The 26,309-nt window shown below is 41.4% G+C and overlaps 1 protein-coding gene across 4 annotated transcripts in view; it reads left to right on the plus strand.

Moving 5' to 3' along the window:
* The window catches only part of LOC134820040 (F-box and leucine-rich repeat protein 13-like), a 53,621-nt gene extending 27,516 nt beyond the window's left edge, over positions 1-26,105 (plus strand). For all 4 annotated transcript variants that reach the window (XM_063830223.1, XM_063830224.1, XM_063830225.1 and 1 more), the window contains 6 exons: positions 21-193; positions 22,477-22,583; positions 22,736-22,853; positions 24,754-24,873; positions 25,079-25,241; positions 25,429-26,105. In XM_063830223.1, the coding sequence (XP_063686293.1) occupies positions 21-193; positions 22,477-22,583; positions 22,736-22,853; positions 24,754-24,793 (438 nt within the window). In that variant the 3' untranslated portion in view covers positions 24,794-24,873; positions 25,079-25,241; positions 25,429-26,105. The remainder of the gene's footprint in view (positions 1-20; positions 194-22,476; positions 22,584-22,735; positions 22,854-24,753; positions 24,874-25,078; positions 25,242-25,428) is intronic.
* The last annotated feature ends 204 nt before the right edge of the window (positions 26,106-26,309 follow it).

The following is a 26,309-nucleotide window of genomic DNA, read 5'->3' on the forward strand; positions in this document are numbered from 1 at the left end:
ACGTGATGTAATTTTATCAGGGATTCTCTGGAACACGTGGATTACGGGTAGTCAACCTGGGAGACTGTATCCGGATTAGTGATCACGGTGTCCGGAACATAGTAGACGGACCATCTGGACCACATATCCGGGAACTGAACCTCACAAACTGCCTGCGAGTTGGGGATACCACCCTGTTCCGGATAGCACAGAGGTTAGTTACATCAGTTGGTGTGTCACTGTGTTTTTACCATGGTTACCATGGTTACTATGGTAACCATGGTAACCATGGTACCCGCTAGCTTAGAGAATAGAGTGGTTAAAACTGTAACAATTTCCACCAAACGTTCTCACAGTCAGAAAACGAATGAGTGATCAACAATTCCGATTAAATCTTCATAAAATTGCATTGTAGGGTAGATAAGAATATTTTCTGTCATAATAAGTAGTGGATGACCTTGCTGTACGGCAAGTTAAACAAGGATCTGAAACTACTAGGTTCCGTACAGACTCAACTCTGCACCCGTGTCAATATGTTCATTATATGCAAGCCTCTTGATTTATAATCTTAAGAATAAAGATAAGATTAGTATTCCAATATAATAAAGTAAGCTAGGAATAAATTTCCATCGTAACTTAATTTGAACAGCTGTTTTGTAAATATAATTATTGTAATGACTTCAAATTTATACAGCCATGTCCAACTCATTCATTAAAGAATATTATAATTATCACAATACGGTTGTTGATAATTCTATATTGAAATTGGATAAAAGGTAACAAATTTCAACCCTGTACATTACAATGGCACAGCAGACCTTATTACGGCTTACACCTCGTTTTGATACATAATTAAACATCTATTAATAAAATAATTGAATACATATTTGCAAATAATCATTTATCAATCGAAAACATAATTATTAGTTAAACGAATATACGTAATTGATCAATTGGTTCAAGTTGTCATCTCATTTTATATAAATGGTTGCCTTTGTATTAACACATCATGGTTCTTGAAGAAACCATTAAAAACTGACCGTTTTTGCTTCAAAGAATGTGAACGGCTCAATCATAGATTACCCTTTCGTCAAATCGTAATAAATGATTGGTCTCATCCAATTCGCTTTTCTCTCCATAAATGAATTTTTACAAAAATCCCAAAATATCATATCATCTTCCCAGGCAGGTTTACCAAAATAGAAGGACTTAGTAATTGAGTCTCCGTATCACCACACCCCTGATATTTGATTGCAAAATGCATTTTATCAGCCGAGACTACGTCATGAAAATGTATGTCCATAGCATATTCCTGAGTTTCAGTGCACAACTCAATGTTAAAGTTGTTGGGTTGACCTGGCAAGGCTGGAGTAACTTCCAGCAGGAACCCACAATTACCTGGCTCACCACACGTTTCAATATCAGGATGTTTGAAGTAAAACTTGTACTTCCGACCCACTGTCAGGAACTCTTCAAAAACAAGGGTTTTTGTCACGCGTCCACAGATTTCAGCACTGTCCATCCCCGATGTTATTTCGCTCTCTTTCATCTTGTCAATGAACTTGTTGACAATATTTCCCACACTTGTTTCGTAAGAATTATTCCCCAAGCAATAATTTACGCTCTCGTTTTTCTTGTATAAGTAATCCTGACAAATCTTGCTCCAGCCCCTCACTAAACGTATTCGATTCAACTCCTTGACAGTCTGCTGAATAACCTTATCCACGAGTCCATTATTTTGCTTTTTGGACAAGTCCTGACAGGAAACCTTGTACAGCTTGAAAAAGGAACTGAAGATATAGCAGCTTACTGAAACCAACATATACATGTCATCAGCGTATTGCTCTACTTTATACAGCAGTTCTGGAATACTAACGAAATCCTGACAGGCAAGCGAGATGGGGTTCATCACTGATTCAATGTCTTGAAATGATCTCCGAAATAGGTTGGGAATCATTCTAGAAGACGAAACAGCTGTCATTTGCTTTCTTTTACAGAAATCGTCCATAGATTTCGAGTATAAGTTCATTACCATTCTCAAATCCTGTGTTGTCAAATTTTCCATGTTCCTTAACGTTTCAAACAGCTCATCAAAAGTGTCTGCATCTTGCTCTTTACCAATGCATAGTTTAATGCTATTGAGGAGATAGCTAATATTTCCATGCATTGCCTTGCTCTTCTTTATTTCTAATAGCATGTGCTTCTGAAGGCATGAAATGTGGTTCCCAGCTAAGAGAATCATCAAATCGAGCCCCTTTTCAGACAATTCGGCCAACTTCCCCGCGTAATTCCTTAACACCACGCATCCCCCTTTGTCAAGATGCTGTATGTGCCTCCTGATCCACGATGAGAACTTTGATGAGTTCGATCCAAGACGCTTTAACAGTCAGTTCAATGTTCACTGCTTTAAAGCAACTAGCTACTCTGACTTGGGAAAGAACTCAAAACAACTTAACAAAACCTTAAAGCGACTCAAACCAGAGTGCATATATATCCACACGGGGATTAATGACTTTCTCTACAAGAAAACGGGTCTTGTAGGCCACGTGAAGGAACTTTACTTACATCTGCTTAACACCACAGCAGCACAGATATGCTTCTCAGCGCTGATACCCTCCTCTAATGACTCTTATATCAATGCTAGAACTGGCACAATGGATGACATGATGTCTAACAATAGACACCTGAAAGACTACGAACTTAACGCCCATTACTGCAAACAGCTGACGAAACGCAACAACTCGGACCTTAAGCTGAACACAAACGGGCGACCCTTCATCGAACTCCTGCAAACAACTGGTCTAGTCATTCTCAATGGTAGGACCCTGGGTGACATTTTTGGTGCACCCACTTGTATTCAACGCCACGGTGTTAGCACTGTTGACTATATCTGCGTATCCACGAGTCTCCACGATAAAATTCGCCAACTCAAAATCGAGAGCATATCCCAGTACTCCGATCACAGGCCACTCTCTATGACTATCTCTACCAATCATCTAAAGAGGATCTCTACCAGTAATGACACTAAAGACATCCAGGATGCACCCAAATCCTTCAAATGGAACAGATCAGAGAATCTCTCTGCCGACTCAGCAACCCAGTTTCGCTCGGCACAGAATGATCAGACATTTAAGGACAAAATAGAACACCTCCTTAACCAACCAGCGAACACAGCAGACGAAGCAACACGGCTCAATAGAGATTTGGTCGCAACATACCACAACCTTGCGAATTCGGTTACTACAACCAAACGTGGAACACGTACTAACAAGAAAAAATGGTTTGATCTTAACTGCAGGCGTGCGAAAAGTGCGGCTAGTAGAGCTGACAGGAATGCAAATCGCAACCCACACAGCAATTTTCTTCGCAATCAGCACTTTCTCAAAAAAAAGGAGTACCGGGCTATTAAGAGCACGAAAAAGGGGAAATATCTGTTCGAGATGAATCAAAAGATAAACGAAAGTGGTAATGTTAACTGGGCGGCGCTCAAGCAACTGTCCGAACAACACAAAGATGAAGAGCCATTTGACATTTATGATCTTCTCCTCTTTCATAAATTTTTTAACGACCTCTACAACCGTAAGTGTAGTAAGAATCACCACGCAGATGATGACGTCGTCTCTACTCCCACAAACGATGAGCTGCAGAACACTAAAAACCTAGTCGACAGTTTGAATCGAGACTTCACCTTACAGGAGACAAAAGATGCGATCAAGAAACTGAAGAACAACAAGAGTGTGTCCGATGACCTGATATCAAACGAGATGCTGAAAAACTCCAACGAGCAACTCCAACTTGTTCTAGTTAAGCTTTTTAATGCCTGTCTTCAGTGCGGAACATACCCTTGGAACAACTCTATCACCACTCCACTCCATAAAAAGGGTGACCGTCAGAACCCCGATAACTATCGGGCCATTACCATTGGCAGCTGTCTTGGCAAGCTATTTTCGAACTTGCTCCTTAAACGGCTGATAGAATTTAGGGAAATAGCTTGTCCCGACCGACCGTATCAACTGGGATTCAGGAGTGGAGCACAATGTAATGACCACTTGCTCACCCTGAACACTATCATAGAGAAATATGTCAAAAAAGAGAAGAAGCGACTATTTGCCTGCTTCGTCGATTATCGGAAGGCGTTTGACAGTGTATGCAGGGATGCACTTCTGTACAAACTGGGCAACATGGGTCTCTCAGGCAATTTCTTTACTTGCATCAGCCACATGTATAACAACTCGTCAACCCGAGTTAAGCTGATCCAAAAGCTCTCCGCTGCTATCGACGTTACCATCGGCACAGAACAAGGGCACCCGATGTCCCCTGAGCTCTTCAAAGTTTATATCCACGAGCTTTCCATCAGACTGGAACAAATCGAAGAGTTGAATGTCCCAATTTTAAACGGCATCAAAGTAAGCCACCTCCTATGGGCTGACGACTTAGTCCTCCTAGCACTTGACGCGTTCAGCCTACAATCGTTGCTGAATTGCTTGCACGAATATGCAGAAAAATGGGAGTTATCAGTGAACATCGACAAAACCAGTGTGATGGTCTTCAATACAAGCTCACGAACACTTAAATGTTCTTATGGCTTTAAACTAGGAAGCCTGGACATTATACCAGTAAAAAGATACTGCTATCTCGGAATCCAATTCTCTCTGAATGGATCGTTTAAGGCCACAGGGGGGGGTCCGAGGTCGATTTTGAGATTTTGAGATATGTTGTAGAGCTCGATCTAAATTTTCAAATGCTTTTGTCCTTACCGAAAACAAAGTTTCCTATTTGAAGATATCGCGCGTTGAATTTTGAGGTTTACCTGTAATTCTATTGTAAATGAAAACTTTAAATGAAATCGTGTTCAAAATCTATCTTCTTTTTCAGTTTATGACTTAGAACCTTGTAACTTGGCAACAATGTTCTTCAAGGTATTTTAAGTTTTTGTTATGTAAAGATTTATGATATCTTGCTCCAAAGCTGAGATATGAGGTTAACCATGAGTGCGGGTTACAAAATTTAAAATGGTTAACCTCATAAAAAGAGTTAGGAGCAAAATTACAACAATCGTTACATAACAAACTTTTAAATTTATGTCAGGAACATAAGTTCCAAATTTGAGGTGAAATGGATAAAAACTCTAGGAGAAGATAGATTTTGAAGTCAAAAATTCGAGGTTTTCAGGAGAGGCAAAAAACTGTTTTTTATGTTATGTGATTTTTGAGAATTTTGCCTTTATTTGTATATTTTTCAAAGTTTAACTGCTGAAATAACACAAAAACAATAAAAACAAAGCTTATCGTAGTTTTCAGTTGTAATGGCATCAATATTTCTGCCCTCCATTATCGATTTATCAAAAAAATGAGGTTAAATGAGAATTGGTTAACCTCATTTATAAAAAAAAGTAAAATAGCTACAGACAAATGAGTGGTGACAAAGTATCCACCACAAAAATATATATCGATTCAAAGCATAATGTTTTTTTGCATTTTTTGAGGCCTCGACCCCCCCCTGTGGCCTTAAGCAAGCTATCGACGAACTTAGGAAGAAAGCTCTACGCTCATTCTTCTCAATGAGGCGAATTATCAACACGAAAGCGCTCACTACCAGCACGATGCTTAAACTCATCGATAGTCTAGTAAAGCCTGTAGCGACCTATGCATGTCCCGTCTGGCTCTCATCAACAAACATCGTAAAGGCTATCCTGTCGAAAAAAGAAGAAGTGAGCCTGCCTAAATCTGCAGCTAAAGATCCGCTCGAAACAACTCATCTGAAGATTCTCAAATGGATACTAGGCGTTCACAAGAAAGCTAATAACAACTTCTGCTATGGTGACACTGGTAGAACCCCCTGGACAGTTACCGTCATTCCCCAATGTTTAGCTTACTTCCATCGGGCATCCCTGGCGGTAGAAGGTAACGTGAACACTCTTTTGCACCACACCTTTCAAGAGCAAAAGGTACTGAATCTAACCTGGTATGATGCGTGGTCAACTATTGCCAAAATGAGTTCAGTCTCCAAGCCGCAGTTATCACCCACCCTAGACGCTTGTGAGTACATACATGAGACATTTGTTGACCATTGGAAGAGAGATCTCCTCAACCAGCCCAAAATGTCTTTCTACACAGCGGTTAAATTCGAGTTTGGCGAAGAACCCTACTTACAGCTCCCCTGCCGGCTTAAAAGGGTCAATATTGCAAAACTCCGATCTAGCAGTCACGATCTTAGGATAGAAAAAGGTCGCTACACCAAAGATCAACTCAACACAGCTCTTAAAACGTGTCGCTTCTGCTGCTCCTCAGAAACGGATGTCATACGTTTTTTAGAGGAGCTCCCCTTCTTTGAAACTCCTATTCTAGAAACCGAAGACCACGTCCTAACTGAGTGCCCCTACTACCATCAACTCAGGTCCAACCTCTCTGACAACCTCAAAAGCCTGTTGATGCTAAAAGAATATGGAGCAATAATGAACTCACCCCATATAAAAGAGTTCGGGAAGTACCTTACAGACTCCTCAAATCTACGTAATCCTCCTAAAACGTCCCTTAACCCTCGCAAACGGATGTAGTACTCGAACTTTATTTACTGTATTACCTTAAATTATTATAGACGATCTTCTTTTATTTTCGTGAAATTGTAAACGGTTAAATTTTACTATTTTTAAATGATTCAGTTTTGTTAATTTTATTTATTCATTTGTTCATTTATTCATTCTTGTATAGCCAAGACGAGTCCGTTAGTGTTCTCTCTGGTAATTTCATGTTTAATCCTGTTTAATATGTGCCTGATAGCAAGATGAGAGAGTGAGCTGTCTTTTAGAACACCCTCCATGAAGCAAACCTCCTCAAACAAGAAGATCATGCTAACAAAATCCTCCTCATTTAGCGATCTTAACCTGTCCTCGAAATAATTCCGGCATTTTGCACCAATCCACACCACATTAAAAACGTGACTCAACTTGTTCATATCTCGAAAATCCTTCTCCTCAATTTCCTCCACCTTTCCGGTATAGAAACTCGCTATGAAGCGTTGAACTATCGTCTCATCAAAATCTTTCATCTCTATAGTTTTTAGTCCCAACTCAGTGGTGAGCCTCTCAAAAACTGGGCTGTTCAGGGATAGAATGACCGAGTTAGCCGAGAGTTTCTGTTCATTTTTCAATATCAAAGTCACGTTACCATGTTCTGTGTTCTGAAGAAACTTGATCCCAAAGTTGCATGGTACAATACTCTGCGGGAGTTGTGTCATCTTCTCCTACAGCTTTAAGAAATAACCACATTAATACAATTCTTTGGCCAAGTAAAAAGCAAAGCAGAAATTGTAGTTATCACAACGCAACTGTGACAAAGGTTTCGAGGTGAGAGAATTTTTGAAGTATAATACTCCGCTCATTTTCAAGCAAAGCAAAAATAAATGTTACCGAAAGCAAGGATGTTTTTATCAGCAACATTGCAATTGATGTGACGCATTTGACATGAGATATCCTGTTATGTGACCCTGGACCCACGAATGAGCACTGAGCAGGAATGCGGGGTTATATGTAGGTCCTATAGTGTAAACTGATACATCCAGAATTCGTCAGAATGTTCCGTATTTTTAACCATTTTTGATCAAATAATATATATCAGAAGAGTAATCGAAGAGATATTTCTTTTATCATAGTGCTAAGTAATCATAATATAGAGGTAAGTGATCATAATTCATAACACTTACTTTGCAACCACGTCGTAACATGAGCACCAATAATTTATATAAGGTGCAGTTTATATCTCCGCCAAAAGAACACTCCCCAAATTGCGCGCATTGCTGTAACTTCTCTCAAACTTCATTAATCGAGATAAATTATTTTGCAATGTTTTCAGAGTATATAATATATGCATTTATACAAATCACTTAGAATACTTTTGAAAGATAATAACAAGCTTAAAAACACTACTGACGTATTTCTCCATGAAAAGCACAATATCGCGAAAAGTGATTTTAAACAATTCCCCGTTCAATTTTGGTCGAGGGACGCCAACTTAGTGCACAATCAAGGACGTTATAGACATATTTCATACGTATAAAATTGAATGTGCTTTTGGCGTAGATATAACTGTAAGCAGTGATTAATTGAGATGAATGTAGGGTAATATTGTGTAATATGTAGATAGTGTAATGATTATAATAAGGCGGTCGTGGGGTCCAGTATGTGACGGTAGTATTTTTGGCATATATTAGTAGACGACAGTTATTGCAGTTTAAGTGCAGAGAGGTCAGTTTAACATATGTTGGGTCAGTACGAGGTTGAGTTATGGAGTGTTTACAGAATACTAGGGTTACTATGTTGCGGCTATCGACAGGATAGTTAGGGATTGTTTAGCCGGGGCAAGCACTGTAGTAAGAGGTTTAACATAGTTTAGGTCAACACGAGGTGTGTTTGAGTTTGTACGAGGTTGAGTTATGGAGTGTTTAGAGAAGACTAAGGTTACAAGGGCGTGACTATCGACGGAATAGTGGAGAGAGGGTTAGCTTTTGAGGATACAGGAGTGCCAGTTTACCCGATCGAGAGGGGGGTCATTTTGATACCGGGCAGGTTCTGTAGCTAGAACCTGTTAAGGTTAGGTCGTTCAGTTAGGTAGATGGTCATAATGGTCAGTATAATATTGGCGGTCGTAGAATAGTGGAGCATTACGTAGTTACTATTATCAGGCTTGGTTGTGGCCGGGGTCAACAATGGTCGGTCCGACACCAAGGGATGTCTTAACAACACTGGGCTCTGGCAGAGCGAGAGTCAGCAATGGTTGACTCAGATAGGTAAAGCTAGATTAAGGGTAAGAGTCCGGGTGGAATAGTCAGCACTGGTTGACTTAGACAGATAAAGCTAGACTAAGAATAAGAGCCCGGGAGGAATAGTCAGCACTGGTTGACTTAGATAGATAGAGCTAGACTAAGAGTAAGAGCCCGGGAGGAATAGTCAGCAATGGTTGACTTAGACAGATAAAGCTAGACTAAGAATAAGAGCCCGGGAGGAATAGTCAGCACTGGTTGACTTAGATAGATAAAGCTAGACTAAGAGTAAGAGCCCGGGAGGAATAGTCAGCAATGGTTGACTTAGACAGATAAAGCTAGATTAAGAATAAGAGCCCGGGAGGAATAGTCAGCACTGGTTGACTTAGACAGATAAAGCTAGATTAAGGGGGCCGGGGGGGTCTTCATCAAAATTCTCTCGAAATTGATTTTATAGTTGTTTCTGATAGAGAGGAGTGATATCTATCAGCTGCTTTTGGTCCCATGGAAAAATATTGTTCCTAGCCAAAATTATCGCCAGTCAAAGGTCAGCGCTCATGTGTAATTGTATTGCGCGAGCGATTTTCAATCGCGCGCCCTGAAAATCGAGTCTAAAAATCTATCTTCTCCTACATTTTTTGAGCAATCACCCTGAAACTTTCAGGATATGTTCTATGGATCATTTAAAAGATATCTGTCGAGCCGAATTTTGAGATAGGCCTTAAAAGATTTTTTATTCAATTTTGAAAATCTTGGACCTCATTTTTTTACGATTTTTCCAGGTCCAAGATTTTCAAAATTGAATAAAAAATCTTCTAAGGCCTATCTCAAAATTCGGCTCGACAGATATCTTCTAAATGATCCCTAGAACATATCCTGAAAGTTTCAGGGTGATTGCTCAAAAAATGTAGGAGAAGATAGATTTTTAGACTCGATTTTCAGGGCGCGCGATTGAAAATCGCTCGCGCAATACAATTACACATGAACGCTGACTTTTGACTGGCGATAATTTTGGCTAGGAACAATATTTTTCCATGGGACCAAAAGCAGCTGATAGATATTACTCCCCTCTATCAGAAACAACTATAAAATCAATTTCGAGAGAATTTTGATGAAGACCCCCCCCCCCCCGGCCCCCTTAAGGGTAAGAGTCCGGGTGGAATAGTCAGCAATGGTTAACTCAGATAGGTTAAGCTAGATTAAGGGTAAGAGTCCGAGTGGAATAGTCAGCAATGGTTGACTCAGATAGGTTAAGCTAGATTAAGGGTAAGAGTCCGGGTGGAATAGTCAGCAATGGTTGACTTAGACAGATAAAGCTAGATTAAGAATAAGAGCCCAGGAGGAATAGTCAGCACTGGTTGACTTAGACAGATAAAGCTAGATTAAGGGGGCCGGGGGGGTCTTCATCAAAATTCTCTCGAAATTGATTTTATAGTTGTTTCTGATAGAGAGGAGTGATATCTATCAGCTGCTTTTGGTCCCATGGAAAAATATTGTTCCTAGCCAAAATTATCGCCAGTCAAAGGTCAGCGATCATGTGTAATTGTATTGCGCGAGCGATTTTCAATCGCGCGCCCTGAAAATCGAGTCTAAAAATCTATCTTCTCCTACATTTTTTGAGCAATCACCCTGAAACTTTCAGGATATGTTCTATGGATCATTTAAAAGATATCTGTCGAGCCGAATTTTGAGATAGGCCTTAAAAGATTTTTTATTCAATTTTGAAAATCTTGGACCTCATTTTTTTACGATTTTTCCAGGTCCAAGATTTTCAAAATTGAATAAAAAATCTTCTAAGGCCTATCTCAAAATTCGGCTCGACAGATATCTTCTAAATGATCCCTAGAACATATCCTGAAAGTTTCAGGGTGATTGCTCAAAAAATGTAGGAGAAGATAGATTTTTAGACTCGATTTTCAGGGCGCGCGATTGAAAATCGCTCGCGCAATACAATTACACATGAACGCTGACTTTTGACTGGCGATAATTTTGGCTAGGAACAATATTTTTCCATGGGACCAAAAGCAGCTGATAGATATTACTCCCCTCTATCAGAAACAACTATAAAATCAATTTCGAGAGAATTTTGATGAAGACCCCCCCCCCCGGCCCCCTTAAGGGTAAGAGTCCGGGTGGAATAGTCAGCAATGGTTAACTCAGATAGGTTAAGCTAGATTAAGGGTAAGAGTCCGAGTGGAATAGTCAGCAATGGTTGACTCAGATAGGTTAAGCTAGATTAAGGGTAAGAGTCCGGGTGGAATAGTCAGCAATGGTTGACTTAGACAGATAAAGCTAGATTAAGAATAAGAGCCCAGGAGGAATAGTCAGCACTGGTTGACTTAGACAGATAAAGCTAGATTAAGGGGGCCGGGGGGGTCTTCATCAAAATTCTCTCGAAATTGATTTTATAGTTGTTTCTGATAGAGAGGAGTGATATCTATCAGCTGCTTTTGGTCCCATGGAAAAATATTGTTCCTAGCCAAAATTATCGCCAGTCAAAGGTCAGCGATCATGTGTAATTGTATTGCGCGAGCGATTTTCAATCGCGCGCCCTGAAAATCGAGTCTAAAAATCTATCTTCTCCTACATTTTTTGAGCAATCACCCTGAAACTTTCAGGATATGTTCTATGGATCATTTAAAAGATATCTGTCGAGCCGAATTTTGAGATAGGCCTTAAAAGATTTTTTATTCAATTTTGAAAATCTTGGACCTCATTTTTTTACGATTTTTCCAGGTCCAAGATTTTCAAAATTGAATAAAAAATCTTCTAAGGCCTATCTCAAAATTCGGCTCGACAGATATCTTCTAAATGATCCCTAGAACATATCCTGAAAGTTTCAGGGTGATTGCTCAAAAAATGTAGGAGAAGATAGATTTTTAGACTCGATTTTCAGGGCGCGCGATTGAAAATCGCTCGCGCAATACAATTACACATGAACGCTGACTTTTGACTGGCGATAATTTTGGCTAGGAACAATATTTTTCCATGGGACCAAAAGCAGCTGATAGATATTACTCCCCTCTATCAGAAACAACTATAAAATCAATTTCGAGAGAATTTTGATGAAGACCCCCCCCGGCCCCCTTAAGGGTAAGAGTCCGGGTGGAATAGTCAGCAATGGTTGACTCAGATAGGTTAAGCTAGATTAAGGGTAAGAGTCCGAGTGGAATAGTCAGCAATGGTTGACTCAGATAGGTTAAGCTAGATTAAGGGTAAGAGTCCGGGTGGAATAGTCAGCAATGGTTGACTTAGACAGATAAAGCTAGATTAAGAATAAGAGCCCAGGAGGAATAGTCAGCACTGGTTGACTTAGACAGATAAAGCTAGATTAAGGGGGCCGGGGGGGTCTTCATCAAAATTCTCTCGAAATTGATTTCATAGTTGTTTCTGATAGAGAGGAGTGATATCTATCAGCTGCTTTTGGTCCCATGGAAAAATATTGTTCCTAGCCAAAATTATCGCCAGTCAAAGGTCAGCGATCATGTGTAATTGTATTGCGCGAGCGATTTTCAATTGCGCGCCCTGAAAATCGAGTCTAAAAATCTATCTTCTCCTACATTTTTTGAGCAATCACCCTGAAACTTTCAGGATATGTTCTATGGATCATTTAGAAGATATCTGTCGAGCCGAATTTTGAGATAGGCCTTAGAAGATTTTTTATTCAATTTTGAAAATCTTGGACCTCATTTTTTTACGATTTTTCCAGGTCCAAGATTTTCAAAATTGAATAAAAATCTTCTAAGGCCTATCTCAAAATTCGGCTCGACAGATATCTTCTAAATGATCCCTAGAACATATCCTGAAAGTTTCAGGGTGATTGCTCAAAAAATGTAGGAGAAGATAGATTTTTAGACTCGATTTTCAGGGCGCGCGATTGAAAATCGCTCGCGCAATACAATTACACATGAACGCTGACCTTTGACTGGCGATAATTTTGGCTAGGAACAATATTTTTCCATGGGACCAAAAGCAGCTGATAGATATTACTCCCCTCTATCAGAAACAACTATAAAATCAATTTCGAGAGAATTTTGATGAAGACCCCCCCCCCCCCCCCCCCGGCCCCCTTAATTAAGGGTAAGAGTCCGGGTGGAATAGTCAGCAATGGTTGACTCAGATAGGTTAAGCTAGATTAAGGGTAAGAGTCCGAGTGGAATAGTCAGCAATGGTTGACTCAGATAGGTAAAGCTAGATTAAGGGTAAGAGTCCGGGAGGAATAGTCAGCAATGGTTGACTCAGATAGGTAAAGCTGGATTAAGGGTAGGATTAACGGCAGGAAGTGTGTTGCGTAATATTTGAGGCAGTATGAATCGGAGTAATTAGGAATTTGTTGCATAGTATTTGAGGCAATATGAGTCTAAGTGACTAAGCGTTTGGTTGAGCAAATATTCGATTATTCGTTGTTCAGTTAAGTACCTTGGGTACCTTTATTATACCCTTTGTTTGTATTCTCACCCTATTCGATAGAGGGTCATGGTTGATACCGGACTATTATAAGGGACCAGGACCAGTTATGGTTGGGGCCTGGTGAGCACGGATGGAACGTGTCGTTAGAGGTTTAGAATCGACAATGGTTGATTCAGGGCGTCTAGATCAGAGCAAGTCAGCAAGAGGAAGAACCAACAGTGGTTGATTCTGGGCACCTAGATTAAGGTAAGAGGAAGAAGCGACAATGGTTGTTTCAGGGCATCTAGATTAAGGTAAGACGAAGAAGCGACAATGGTTGTTTCAGGGCATCTAGATTAAGGTAAGAGGAAGAAGCAACAATGGTTCTTTCAGGGCGTCTAGATTAGAGCAAGAGGAAGAACCAACAGTGGTTGGTTCTGGGCACCTAGATTAAGGTAAGAGGAAGAAGCGACAATGGTTGTTTCAGGGCATCTAGATTAAGGTAAGAGGAAGAAGCAACAATGGTTGTTTCCGGGCGTCTAGATTAGAGCAAGAAGAAGAACCAACAGTGGTTGATTCTGGGCATCTAGATTAAGGTAAGAGGAAGAAGCAACAATGGTTGTTTCAGGGAATCTAGATCAGGCACGGTCAAGGCGAGTTGACCGTGCTATCCGTGTTTTATATTGCAGCGCTAGATCGCTGGGCGTTTATGGGCGATACGAGTCTGGTTAATTAGGATTTGAAGTAGAGGTTGTCGGATTATTCATTGTGTTGTTTCATAGTTTAAATTTGTGTACCCTTTATTATCACGCTCGTTTCCATTGTCCAAACCCTTAATTAAATGCAAATAAACTTCGAACCGGGAAGCAAGTGTCCACTGCTTACATAACGTTCGCCTTTATATAATCGAACCATGAGTAAAATATTCTCATGACTAGCACGGTAACGTCAGACCTTAGAATCACAGTCAGTTGGCGAAATCTTCTGGAATAATCTATTTCTAATAACTCAATCCCCCACGCGTGATAATCACCGATCTTTATCAATATTTTTGATATCTGAGTTAAGTTCACGACCAAAAGGGTTTTAAGAGGTTGTCGGGGGGGGGGGGGGGGGGGGGGGGGGGGTGGGGGGGGGGCGTCAGACAATAGATTTAAACAATTATCACTTTAACAAACCTGGTTGCTTTAGCAGACTCAGTAAAACATTCACTTTACCCTCTGGCGAATCAGGGTACAAGCATGAGGTCACTACGCAAGTATACATCATATACTCGTCAGGTTCTGTTAAAGTTAACGTCGAGGTCTGGAGGCCCTCTGAGTTAATTTCTCCTCCATCAGATTCTTGTTGCACCTGAAAATTGCAAAACTTAGTCACTACTTCTTCACAACAAAAAATGTTATCTACGAAGATTAATATGAGAGAATAAGCTATCATGAATTTGTAGATGCCGAATGTTTTCCAATCTACCAAACTTGGTTTACCTCAGAACTTAAAGTCCACACTACTGTAACAGCCACTGTTAAGCCAGAAACAGTGCACGATAGTGTCGTCTCCAATCCCTCAAAAGTCCTCTTATTGAAACCCTGAAGGCTATAAGTCAGAAGATGGACCTCTGTTGACAATGACTCTGAAGCTTGGTGTTTCTCAGATAACAGGGTACATGTATAGGTTTTATCCTCAGTGATCGCTGCTCCCTGTATGACTAATGTCCCCACCTGCTGCTCTCCTTCAATATCATATTCTCCATTTGCAGACTCAAAATGTTCACTTTTTGCAGAGTCCCATCCAACCCAACTTATCTGCATCTCTCTTGATATCCCTCTTACTAAACACGACAATTCCCTTTGCTCTCCGTCCACCATCACTTCCTGGTTTACAGCCTCCATAGTCACCTCTCCTCCAAATACCTCTACTTCTGCTAACTGCACAGAATGGTTCTCATTTGCATTTGCCTCAATGGTGATCTGCTTTCCCAGGGCTCCTAGTTCTCCGAATGGGTACTGCTGCTGTCCGTCCTGGTAATTCACAGTTCCAATAATCACGTCTCCAACTTTTACCGAAACTGCACTCAACCACACGCCCAAACCCTTATCCACGCGACTCCAAAGAACGATCGAGTCTATAAAGTAGACTTCAAAGAATGTCAATTTCCACCATGCTCCGGCTCCTTTAGTGGCAGTTTGGGTTATTGTATTACTCTGAGAACTGACCCAGTTGCCGTCCTTGTTACCGTCAATAGCTTTCTCTGCTGTGCCTAGTGCCACTCCTTGGCTTCCAACAAAGTCGTCAACCTGGGTAGCTGTCCCCTTGGATGCTATGTTTGATAAACCTGGTGAATTTGAAGAGAGCTATATTTTTAAAATCAGCTTTTATTTACCTAGATAAATCTATCTGCTAAAATCGTGCCTTAAATGATATTTTTTCATTTATTGACATTGTTCAAGAACACAAACTAGTAAATTGTGAGAAATAAGACTTTTGGTTTTGTATTGTAACTTACCTTTCGACCGAGAGACGAGATAGCTAAGTAAAACCCAGATATGCAGTGTTTTAAACAACATCCTCAGATCAACATTCTATCAATGAACAAATGATATTAATAATTGACATGGGTAATGGTGGTGAGGTGGGTAATGGTGGTGAGGTGGGTAATGGTGGTGAGGTGGGTAATGGTGGTGAGGTGGGTAATGGTGGTGAGGTGGGTAATGTTGGTGAGGTGGGTAATGGTGGTGAGGTGGGTAATGGTGGTGAGGTGGGTAATGGTGGTGAGGTGGGTAAAGTTGGTGAGGTGGGTAATGTTGGTGAGGTGGGTAATGGTGGGGAGGTGGTGCAGGTTTGCAATTTGCATGAACACAGGATTATTTAGTTAATCAGAAAATATTTACAGTCTCAGATTTAATTGCTAGATATTTAAATTACTCCATGGTTATTGCTGCTAGACTTAAACTAGTCTTCCAGTATGAAGCGATAGATGTTGAAACAATGAACTGTAATTTAAAAGATTTAAAACAACGAACTGTAACGGTAGACTAGTAAAAATGCCAATGGAGCTAGACACTAGACAGTAGACCAAAGAGTACCTCACGAATCACGCCAAAGATGTGTATTTGTAGGCTGTAAGTGTGGCAACCATGAATTCTATACAAACTCCTCAGTCCTCAAATCATGGGCCATGGGTCGACCCTGGTCGTTGTCCAAATCTTAACTATTACGAGGCCATTTAGTCTACACTCTACACTCTACAGTTACTATACTAGTAACCAAGGCTCAACCGGGACCTTTTTTTGGCTGTGACTAGGACTAGAAAAAAGTGCCGGGACCGGGATTAATAGCCAGGATCTCGGTCCTTTTTTTTTTTTTTTTTTAAAGAGAGGCTGGGCCAAGATAGCCCACGAGAGGATAGCATTGAGATGCTCTGCCTACCTCTGGGGTGTGGCAACCTTGGGGAAGGTTGCCGGTGAAATCAGAGTGATTGGTGGAGGATGGTGTAAGATGATATATGAGTCAAAATGATACGCTTAAATGCCAGCTGGGTTTGGAAAAGTAAAACGAGACGAGACAGCATATGAAATAATACTTTAAGTCACCCCGGTCTGATCCAGCTCTTCCGGCACAATTAAGCGTTTGGTGCGGTTTGCGAAATTGACAATTGTGGTGATGTGTTGGTTGTCGAATATGTCATTGACAGAGAGGTAGTAGTCCTGGAAATATTGACCTCTGATTTGGGCAATAGCTGGACACTGTCCAAGGAAGTGTGAGACAGTTTCCTCTCCGTCGCCGCACATAGGACAAGCACTGGTGTTTGATTTGCAAATGGTGTGAAGGTGTTTGTTTAAGCCGCAGTGACCCGTGATGAGGTGAACTGCAGTTCTGTAATCTTGTCTGTTTTTGCTGAGTGTAGTGTTGAGGTTTTTGATGATTTTGGCATGCTTGTGGCCGAGTGTCAGTTTGGTGTGTCTGGGACCGTCAGTTAACCAAGTTTCCTGATTCAGTCTGTTGACTTTGTTGTCGATTTGACGCTTGATGTAGGATTGTGGAATTGGACACTTCAAAGTGGATTCACTGGTTGTACCAAGCTTGGCCAGCTCATCTGCTTTTTCGTTCCCCCACAATCCGATGTGTGCTGCAATCCATCGTATCTCTAGCGTGTTGTTGGATCCGAGTGCATTAAGAGAGTCGTAACAGTCTCTTGTAGTTCTACTCCGCGTTGAAAGCGCAGAGATAGCTTGTATAGATGAGAGACTGTCAGACCATATGATGATATGTGTGTTGGTATAGGTAGAGAGATATTTGCAAGCTTCAATGATGGCGGTGAGCTCTGTTTGGTAAACAGTGCAATAATCAGGGAGCTTGAATGATCTTTCTTCAAGGGTGGTGTTATTGTTGTCAGTTGTGATGATATAGCCAGCCCCGCATCCTGAGTCTGTGAGTGACCCGTCAGTGTAGCAGGTGATCGTTTCACTGGTAATGTTGTCAATGGTGTTTTGAAGTGAATTTCTATATTCAGTGTTATCGGCTCCAGGAGTTGTGACGGTGAAGTGCCGTCCCAGCATCATGGTTGGTGTTGTTAGGTCTCTCGTTGCTCTAGGTGGAATAATGAGATCTGCCATGAATTGTTTGTTGATAGTGGTATGATTTTTGATAGTTCCCTTCCTGAAGGCGATAGTTTCAAGAGTGAGGCTGCCATAAGCTTGTAGCCTGGCCGCACCCTTTGCTGCTTCGCCTTGCAGGAACAGTATGATGTCAGAAGTGTCGGTGAGGTGATTCAATGCGATAAAAGGTGTGCTTGGCATGGCACCAGACATCATTCTGAGTGCCAATGCCTGAACACGTTTGAGTTTCTTCGCGTTATAGTCCGTTTGAGTGGCCCTGATCCATATACTACAGCAGTAGGATAGGATTGGACGGATGACAGCCGTGTACATCCATTTGCATGTTTTGGGGCTCATACCCCATGTGGGGCCGACAGCTCTTCGACATTGCATGAGGGATGCCGTGGCTTTTTTGGTGGTGTTGATGATATGTTCATTGAAGTTGAGTTTGCTGTCCAAGGTCACTCCTAGAAATTTAGCAGACTTGGAAAGACCTATAATGTTGTTGCCAACTGTTATAGGTCTTAGAGTCCACTTACTATTCCAGGTAAACATGACTATCTGAGTTTTAAGGGCGCTAATAGATAGCTCTTTGGTTCTGCACCAATTTTCTATCGTTTTAATAGTTTTGCATGTTCGGTCCCAGATGATGTCTAAATCATCCCCTTCCGCTAGAGACAACAGATCATCCGCAAAGGCTTGCAGGTAACCCGGGATGTCTTTTGCGGTAAAGGAAAGGAGATCGTCGACTACCAGGTTCCAGAGAAAAGGAGAGAGAATGCCTCCTTGGGGGCAACCTCGCCTGATCCGTACCCTTCTCGACTTATCCTTATGATTTAGTGTGATGAATCGATTGGTTACCATGTTGATGATCCACTGCGCTGTAGCCAAGTCCACTTTCGTAGCCTTGACTGCTTCAGAGATAGCCTTGAACGAGACATTGTCGAAGGCGCCCTCTATATCTAGAAAGACACCTAGGACATATCCTTTCTTGGCTATTCTGCGCTCAATGGTGTGAGTAACTTTATGAAGTGCCGCTTCTGTGGAGCAGCCCTTCTTAAAGCCGAATTGTCGTTTGTTGATATCATTAGCTATGTTAAGGTCATGTTGCATATGCCATAAGATCACTTTCTCCTGCAACTTTAACATCACAGGCGAAAGAGTGATCGTTCGAAATGACTTAGCTTTGTTGTAGTCGGTTTTTCCAGGCTTAGGGAGAAAGATTCCAAGAGAGTCCCTCCACAAAGTTGGGATGTGTTGCGTTTCATGGTTTTTTGTCATAATGTTTTTTGTTATGTCTTTGATATGAGCCCAGGCTTTCTGGAATATGATAGGTTTTAGAGTGTCAGGTCCTGCAGCCTTCAAGGGATCGAAGGATAGGAGAGCCTTTTCGATTCTTTCAGGGCTGTAGATTTTGTCTAGTAAGTCTGTGGAGATGGGTAAGGGGCAGAGAGGCGGAACTGGCGGATCAGTAACACTATCCTTGAAGTGGGTTTGTGTCATGACCTCCAGTGTCTCCTCTGCGTTTTTGGTGAGTTCGCCATTTGGTTTATAAACGGCTTCAAGTTTGTTATTGGTGTCAGTACAGGTTTTCAGAATCTTGTTCATCCTTCCAGATTCCTTAACCGATTCTGTGTCTGCGCAGAATTTCCGCCACGCATTGCGCTGGGAGTTGGACAGGATCTTGTTGTATTGCTTGTTGCTTTCTCTAAGAGCGAGCCACGAAGCATCAGTTTTGATTCGACGAGCTGTGATGAGTTTGCGTCTTATACCCCTCTGTGCTTCCTCAACTTCTCGAGTTAGCCAGGGTGGTTTTCTGACAGCGCTGGAGATGTAAGTAATGGGACATGCCTCCTCGAAGGCCGCTCGGAGAGCAGTATTAATGGTGTTAACTTTGTGATCAATGTCGTGTGGTGTGTTAACGCAGGTGTTGTGGAGATCATTGTTGTTGTAAAGAATCTCGTCAAATTTCGCCCAGTCAGTGTTCTTGACTAGGCGTATTTGTCTTGGTTCTTTTTTGGGACCAGAAGTAATGTCGAACATGATATATCTGTGATCGGAGTTTGAGTAAAGATCACTAACGTGCCAGTTACTGATCAGTTCAGCCCCCAGTTGGTTGGTAATAGTGAGGTCAATGATGGAATTATGACCTCGTGAGTTGAGGAATGTTGGAGTTGAACCTTTGTTGGAACAGGAGAGCCCTAGCGACGAGAGGAAATCAAGTAGTTCCTCTCCTCTTCTATTGCACAACCTGTTACCCCAAAGAGTGTGTTGGGAGTTGGTGTCAGAGCCTATTATGAGTGGTATTTTGTTGTCTATAGCGTATTTGGCTAGAGGTGTGGTTTCGTGGGATGGAGCTGGTCCATTAATATCCATGTACGAAGCTGCCAGAATTACTTCTGTCGAGCTAAGTTGAATCTTAATAGCAACTTGATCCGGGGTTGTGAATTGCGATAGTTCCCAACTTTTTTCAGCTAGGTTTTTGTGTATTACTATGGCGGCACGGGGCCTAATGTCCCCAACTTTGTAATAATACTCGGTTAGTTCTTTGCTTATTGGTGGAATTAGGTGTTTGTTATTAGTGTATGGTTCAGTCGCTAGTACAATAGGATTTTTCCTGCCATGAGTGTTCACCAGCAGGGTTTTCCAAGCGTTGTACTTGCGTTTAAGGTTGATTTGAGTAACAGAGTAATATTCATGATGAGTTTTACCTGTTTTTTTGGTATTGGGGACGTGGCGTGCAGCACCTGCAGTTACCCTCACCGGTCGGGTACTAGGACCTTTTGGATTGGGCACTGTGTCGGGGGGCTGGTCGAAGTCGAATAGCAGCAGCCAGCGTTTCCGGGAGAAAACTGTGTTTCTCTAAGAATGTCTCACCCGAAGGTGAGACATCCACCCAGATCCGCTGCCTCTGTTTAAACTCCGTCGACGGGCCCCCACCTTCATGTAGCTGCACAGCCACTGCCTCCCAGATGTTGGTGATCTGTATCCTATTCCACGGTGGGGTAGGATTGAGAGATAATGCGTTGTTGTGTATCAGTATATGGGAGATTATGTGCGCGTTCCCGCGCAATGTTGTTGAAATAGGTCCTTTAATCACAATAATGTCTGATGTTAAACGTAAATCAGGAAACCTGATCCGCTCTGCGAAAATCAATGTCTCATCTGTGTGATACATCTCATTACCGCTATCAGTCATGATTGTTTTGTAAATCCGGAGTTGTAGTATAGGGGTAATAGTGGTGGATTCCTTGGTGGTTGCTGAACGAGCACAGCCCCGATTGAAACCAGCACCCTCGCAACAAGGCTGTGAAGCCTGTGCAAGTGTGCCAATCCCACACGAGGCCGGCTCAGTCCCGCCTCCTCCACTGGTAATCCGGAGTTGTAGTGTAGGTGTAGTAGTGGTGGATTCCTTGGTGGTTGCTGAACGAGCACAGCCCCGATAGGAACCAGCACCATCGCAGCAAGGCTGTGAAGCCTGCGCAAGTGTGCCAATCCCACACGAGGCCGGCTCAGTCCCGCCTCCTCCACTGGTAATCCGGTGTTGTAGTGTAGGTGTAGTAGTGGTGGATTCCTTGGTGGTTGCTGAACGAGCACAGCCCCGATAGGAACCAGCACCATCGCAGCAAGGCTGTGAAGCCTGCGCAAGTGTGCCAATCCCACACGAGGCCAGCTCAGTCCTGCCTCCTCCACTGGTAATCCGGTGTTGTAGTCCAAGTGTATTAGTGAGAGTTTTAACACTTTCTGCGAATCGTAGAAAGATGTTTGTTTTACTACCGCGACAGTAATGATATGCCGCTAATAAGGTAAAGGTAAAACGGGTGCTAATGATCGGTATTAAGGGCCCGACCTTGAAGTACACACCCTGAACTTCTAAAACCCTATATGCTCAGGTGTGAGTGAAGGCTGTGAGAGCTCCAAAAGAAAAAGGGATCAAATGAGGTAAAGGAAGACGGTTGGCACGTGCGACCTACGTTCAGTTTTGCTCAGCTGAACAGTACAGCTTAGTCTCGGCTGGTCTTGTGATGCCGATTAAGCCCCCTTACCACGGCAAGGTCATTTGCTTTGGATAAAGCACCATTACCAATCACTATAGGTGAGAGAAACAGGATAGGATTGGGTCCTGGGCAGTAACTCCAGAGCAAATGGGCAGAGTCATAAGTGGTGCTCTAGTGCTCAGGATTGACTCTGCCGCTGTACTTTAAATCAATAAGTACCTACACGTGTGACAGACGCCCCAGCCGACAAGCCCCCTGACGCGATGCATGCGAGCCCAGAACAGAGTGCCTACACCCAGTGTCACGCCATGCTAAGACAACGCCGCCAGCTATCGACCCGGATGCTATCCCCACGAGCTACCTAGCGACTTTCGTCGCTTGGGTGCTCAATGTGGACTGCCTCCGTTACGACCACCAGCTTCGCCACTCAGCACAGCGGTCCCCTGGCTTCAGCCATCCACCCCAGTCTCAGCACACACCACACTGGGAACCACCAACCAGCACATCCAGACCCACATGCCAGGCCTCATCGAAACTACCTGGTCTTTTGCCCGGAACCAGACAAAAGGGGGGATCTCGGTCCTTGCTAGTAACTATACTATATAACCTGAAACATAGCTGCACTGTTATAGTGACGAATTATTGCCTTCCCTATAAAACTTGTGAACGCTTAAACCAAAAACCTTTACTCAGCATTTACTTTACATAAATACGAGTAAAATAAATACGAGCGAGAAAAGTAAAATATTCCTCCTCAGGTGCCAGAATTTAGCGTACGTTAGTTTCTGCTACAGCGAGTTTGTCACGGATGCTGGGGTGGAGTTGCTGGGGAACATGCAAGCTCTCAGATCTTTGGATCTTTCAGGTAACAATTACTCTTCCACTTCTAGCTAACTAAAGTACATTAATTTTTCAAATCTAAATCTAAATCTAATTTTTCTTCAGTACTTCAAATGGCATAAGTTCTTGTCTTTGATCTCTCACCATTTGTGTGTTGAATCTCTGTCGTTATTTCAGGTTGTGCTGTAGGTGACGCCGGTTTAGCATCGCTCGGTAACAACCCCAACTTCAGGAACATCTCCCTTTCAGAGTGCAACCAAATAACGGATGTTGGTATCCAGAAAATGTGCTCCAGGTTTGTTATCTACTGATATTTTCCTTAGTTTTGACACTAACATAATAGCATAGCGGGGACGGAATGACCATGACGCCCAGAATCGGATCTACTCGCTCATAATTAATTGTCTCAAAATTATTGAAATAATTATCGAGGAAAACAAAAACAAAACTTTTACACGACACACTGTAGACCTTCGACTGTGATTTAGAACTAGAAATACAGGCAGTGGCGTAACGTTGCCTGTTGGCGCCCCCCTGCCGAAAAAAGCGCCCCCCTGTTGGCGCCCCCTCCCCTTTTGGTGCCCCTCCCTAAAATTGAACGAATTAGGTGATTTTAGAGAATACGCCGGTAAAATCTCTAAAAAAGTGTGTATCTAGAGCAAAACGCCCAGTTTTGCTAGTACTTTAGTTAAGTTTTCGAAATTGTCCCACATTCAAACGACGATTTGGCGCCCCCCTAAGACGGCGCCCCGCTGCACAGCGGGGTCAGCAGGGCCTTTCGTTACGCCACTGAATACAGGAACAGCAAATGACAAACAGGAACTGAACAGCTTAAGAGAGATATATCCGATCACAATAGCTGAGAAGAATAACGTAAGGCTCATTATAGGCATTGTTCTAGAACGGTGATGATTTTAATTATAATTGGTACTCATTAAACTGTTAAAGCTGTTTGGTCCCAATTATCCCAATTATGCAAAATCGCCTTAACATGCTCAAAACCATGCTTTGGGGTGCTTTACTTGTAGCTACTAGTCTCCTGAACACAAATATAAAGTTTTATCAAAATTTGATAAAAATTGGCTGAGTTATGAGCAAAATACTATATGACCATATTTGGGCATACGCGCCAATTTTTATAGATTTTAGCCCATAACTTAGCCAATTATCAATATTTTTGGATGAGACAAATTTTATATGTTAGGTAAGCCTATACTTCACATTCTCTATGAATATCAGCACAATATATACCTAACTGTGGATTCTGTGTTCAAATAATGGCAAAAAAGAACAAAATTGCCCATATCTCAGTTCGCGATATTCGCGAAACTGATTTCGCTCAAAATAATATAACTCAATATGGTTTCAATATTTTTTAATGAAATTTTCAGAATCAACGTAGAATTGCCTGAGAAACTTAAGTTATGGAGTAGAATTTTAAGTCAGGCTTTTTAAACAAATTTAGCGGCCAAATTCTAAAATTTTCAGGGTATTTTTGGAAAAAATAAATTTTTTCATTTCTCATTTTCAGCCCTTCTGATATATTTTGAGGTCTTCTAAGTGCTTTTAAACGTCTTTTCGGGGGAAAATACTCCAGGAAACATCTCCTGATACAACAAAATGACCTAGAAGGGGTCTATTATAGCCTGACCCCCTTCGCGGACCACTGTGGACCTCATAGTCATAGACATGAGTCATGACCTACAAAGGCCCCTTTTAATAAGTCGATATACTTCTAGATACAGTGCAAGTGGTACGATAGAGTGGTCATTACCAAGACATCCGGGCAGAATATAAATTTAATCAATAGTCATTGCTAAAAACTAAATATTTTGATGGTTAGGTGAATTTAAATCTGCGATGTGCGCCCTCACGGCTCACCGTTATCTCTCCAATTTGGGTTGATCGTGAAAGATTGTTGAAACAAAGCTATTCAAAACTATTGTTTGCCGAAGAGCAGTATTAGGGTCGTCCGGAAAGGTCATCCTCGCAGGACAAAACTATTCAGTTCGATTAAACAACCACTAAATTATAAATAGTACACAAAGGCCATCAGTTTTACCCCGGACAAAATCCTTTGACGATTCCAACCCCTATACAGATACTAGGGCCTAGTGTTAAAGTCTTTACTGTTTTTATATTAGTTTATTTCATATGAAGTACGTATTAATAAACTAACCACTTTTCCAATTCAGACTCCTTCTCTCGAAACGTTGGACATCTCTTACTGTGTGAACGTTACTGATTACGCCACCAAATTCCTCGCCTTTTCCTGTCGAGAACTTGTCAGGCTTAACATAGCCGGCTGCACTCAGGTCAATTGATTTTCCTTTTGCACAGTTTCAATAATATTTACACCTTCATTTTGAATTACGCGTACCAGGAACCATACTTGGATACGTTTTTCAAATAAAAAATGTACGTCAACACACGGTTTATAAAATTAAGAACGTTAACTCTATAGTTCCCTACCAGTACTATCACAAAAGTAAACCTACAAACTAAAAATGTTTTTTTTAGTTGACGGATACGAGTGTGTCTTATATCTCGGGAGGTTGCCACTACTTGTCCCACCTAAACATGTCCAACATAACCAACATGACTGACAAGGCTTTACGGTTCTGAGACGTGGTTGCAAACTTCTTCAAAGACTCAACGTTACTATCTGTCCTAACATTACATAGTAAGTGTTCCAGTTAGTACCATGATTCAATAAGTTTGTTCGTAGTTGAATCTGATGTTTTTGTAATTTTTAGTTTGTACTTCTTAATATCGCAAAGGGTAACTTCGAATTATGTTAATACCTCAGGGCTAGCGATGCCCGATAATATTAAACAGAAAGAAATATATCGACATTTAAACTATTTCAGTGGTGCGATACAGCGAGTTGAGACTGGAGGATGCGTTGTAAGCCACAGTATCGATGTTAAGGAAATGAAACTCGGTCCCATTCTGCCTCTCTCTCAGACCCATAAACGACCAATGAGTGTCGGCTACAGTATTTTCCCCATCCCCAACCACGCGTGACGAGTGAGCACCCATGAACGAACTGAGTTTAAACTCCCATTGATGTTATTGCTATCAGTCTAAATCTAATTTATTGAATACGCATTTCAAATGCAAAATAGGTTATATCTGTATATTTTGCTTGTCACGCTGCATAGCAATTGATGATATTGTTAACGATGACATTTGTGTTTTTACAACACTTCCTCTTAATCCATGAATGAGATGATGATAAGGAACAGACAGTACCATTTTGTTGAACGTGTGAAGAGTCAAAAGTACACAAGCAAGAAACCTAAAGTTCGTCGTATTTTTCACTTGATCAGTTGGTCGTCTCTTTAACTTATTAACTTATTAAGTCACTTGACTTTGAGTCTAAAAATTAGATACGGCATATATAAAATCAGTGCAACGGCAAAACTGAAATATTTATTTGGGTTAGGGTTTAAATTTTAAGTGTTCAGATTGATATATTTGACGTTGTCATTTCTATGTAAAAAATGTACAATCCGATTTATTGTTTTATGATTTATTAATTGAAGCATTGACTTGTTAATTTTACTGTCGTCATAATTCTTTTACTACTACTAGAGTCTAGAACTAAGCCAATTCGAACCTACAGGGTGAGTTGAAAATAGTGTGTGGAAAGTAAATGGCTCTAATTTTTTTGACAAATGAAATTTCCACTTAACTTTTGCATATTTAGGTAATGAAAATATATACTTTTTATGATAATACAATTAAA

This window comes from Bolinopsis microptera, chromosome 8 (assembly GCF_026151205.1).
Source record: "Bolinopsis microptera isolate Bmic1 chromosome 8, MBARI_Bmic_1.0, whole genome shotgun sequence".
NCBI lineage: Eukaryota > Metazoa > Ctenophora > Tentaculata > Lobata > Bolinopsidae > Bolinopsis > Bolinopsis microptera.